The sequence below is a fragment of the Rhagoletis pomonella genome, unplaced genomic scaffold (genome assembly GCF_013731165.1).
Source record: "Rhagoletis pomonella isolate Grant_MI unplaced genomic scaffold, Rhpom_1.0 Rhpom_scaffold_30111, whole genome shotgun sequence".
NCBI lineage: Eukaryota > Metazoa > Arthropoda > Insecta > Diptera > Tephritidae > Rhagoletis > Rhagoletis pomonella.
The window spans coordinates 1-812 of record NW_023488539.1 but is presented as its reverse complement, the minus strand read 5'-3'; the positions used below and the strand labels follow the sequence as shown (position 1 = coordinate 812).

The 812-nt window shown below is 39.4% G+C and overlaps 1 protein-coding gene across 1 annotated transcript; it reads right to left on the bottom strand.

The window, feature by feature from the left end:
* Positions 1 to 229: 229 nt before the first annotated feature.
* Positions 230 to 771, bottom strand: LOC118732840 (ribosome-releasing factor 2, mitochondrial-like). The gene is made up of 2 exons (XM_036461947.1): positions 526 to 771; positions 230 to 464 (listed from the first exon to the last, which is right to left on the bottom strand). The coding sequence occupies exons 1-2, from the start codon at positions 685 to 687 to the stop codon at positions 288 to 290; spliced, it is 339 nt and encodes a 112-aa protein (XP_036317840.1). The 5' UTR covers positions 688 to 771; the 3' UTR covers positions 230 to 287.
* Between the last annotated feature and the right edge of the window lie 41 nt (positions 772 to 812).

The window sequence follows — 812 nt, the reverse complement described above, 5'->3', positions numbered from 1 at the left end:
AATTTTTGAAAAACAAAAAAATGTCGCTTACGTTATTTTCGCAGCATGTTTTTTTTAATATATCAATGCAGTTTTAAGTATTGTTGTTGTTGTTGTTGTTGTAGCAGCATACAAATTCCCCAAAGACTTTTTGGGGAGTGTTGCTGGAGTGACAGTCCTTGGCCAGATATAAATCTGGGTCGTTCCGGTTACGTAGACCCGACTGTCGTTAAGTATTGTAGTCGTAATGTACTTTCAGACAAAAACTAATGGAATATTGGAAAAAAACATTTTTTTGTTTCGAAAAACTAGAACCCTCCAGCTCTTACTCTCACCTTATTTTGTTCACTTTTCGGCCGCACGTCATTTATTGTGGCGCGACGACGTGTCAAATCAGCCATTATTGCAGATATCCGTTCCGTTGGCGCAACTATTTCCAGAGCCATAATTGGTTCAAGCAAGCGCGTGCCAGCTGAGGTTAATATCTGAATGCAACAAAAAAAAAAAAAAATCTTTGGTGCATGTTTTATGCTATACAAATCTTACCTTTTGTACACATTGCGCCGCTGCAGCCATTACAAAGGAATCAGCCGTACCACGTCCTATTGTTATGTTATGTAAGCGTATCTGTGTTTCAACCACTTGGCCACCAACGCGTGGCCCGCGTTCCAAAGCCGATAACGCACCTTTACGTATCACATGCAGCATGCGTGGGCGGACAGTATTTAAATTTGCAGCATTCTCGCCGGATTTATCTAAGCTGTAAAATAAAGAAGTTGTATCGTAATTTTTTTCTTCATATTTTTACCTTACAAGTTACTATATGTGTCATC

Bases quoted from the DNA above. Each gene is read 5' to 3' on its own strand.
- LOC118732840 (XM_036461947.1), bottom strand. From the start codon at position 687: ATGCTGCATGTGATACGTAAAGGTGCGTTATCGGCTTTGGAACGCGGG. The intron at 465-525 runs GTAAGATTTGTA...TGTTGCATTCAG, and splicing joins CGGCGCAATGTGTACAAAAG to ATATTAACCTCAGCTGGCAC.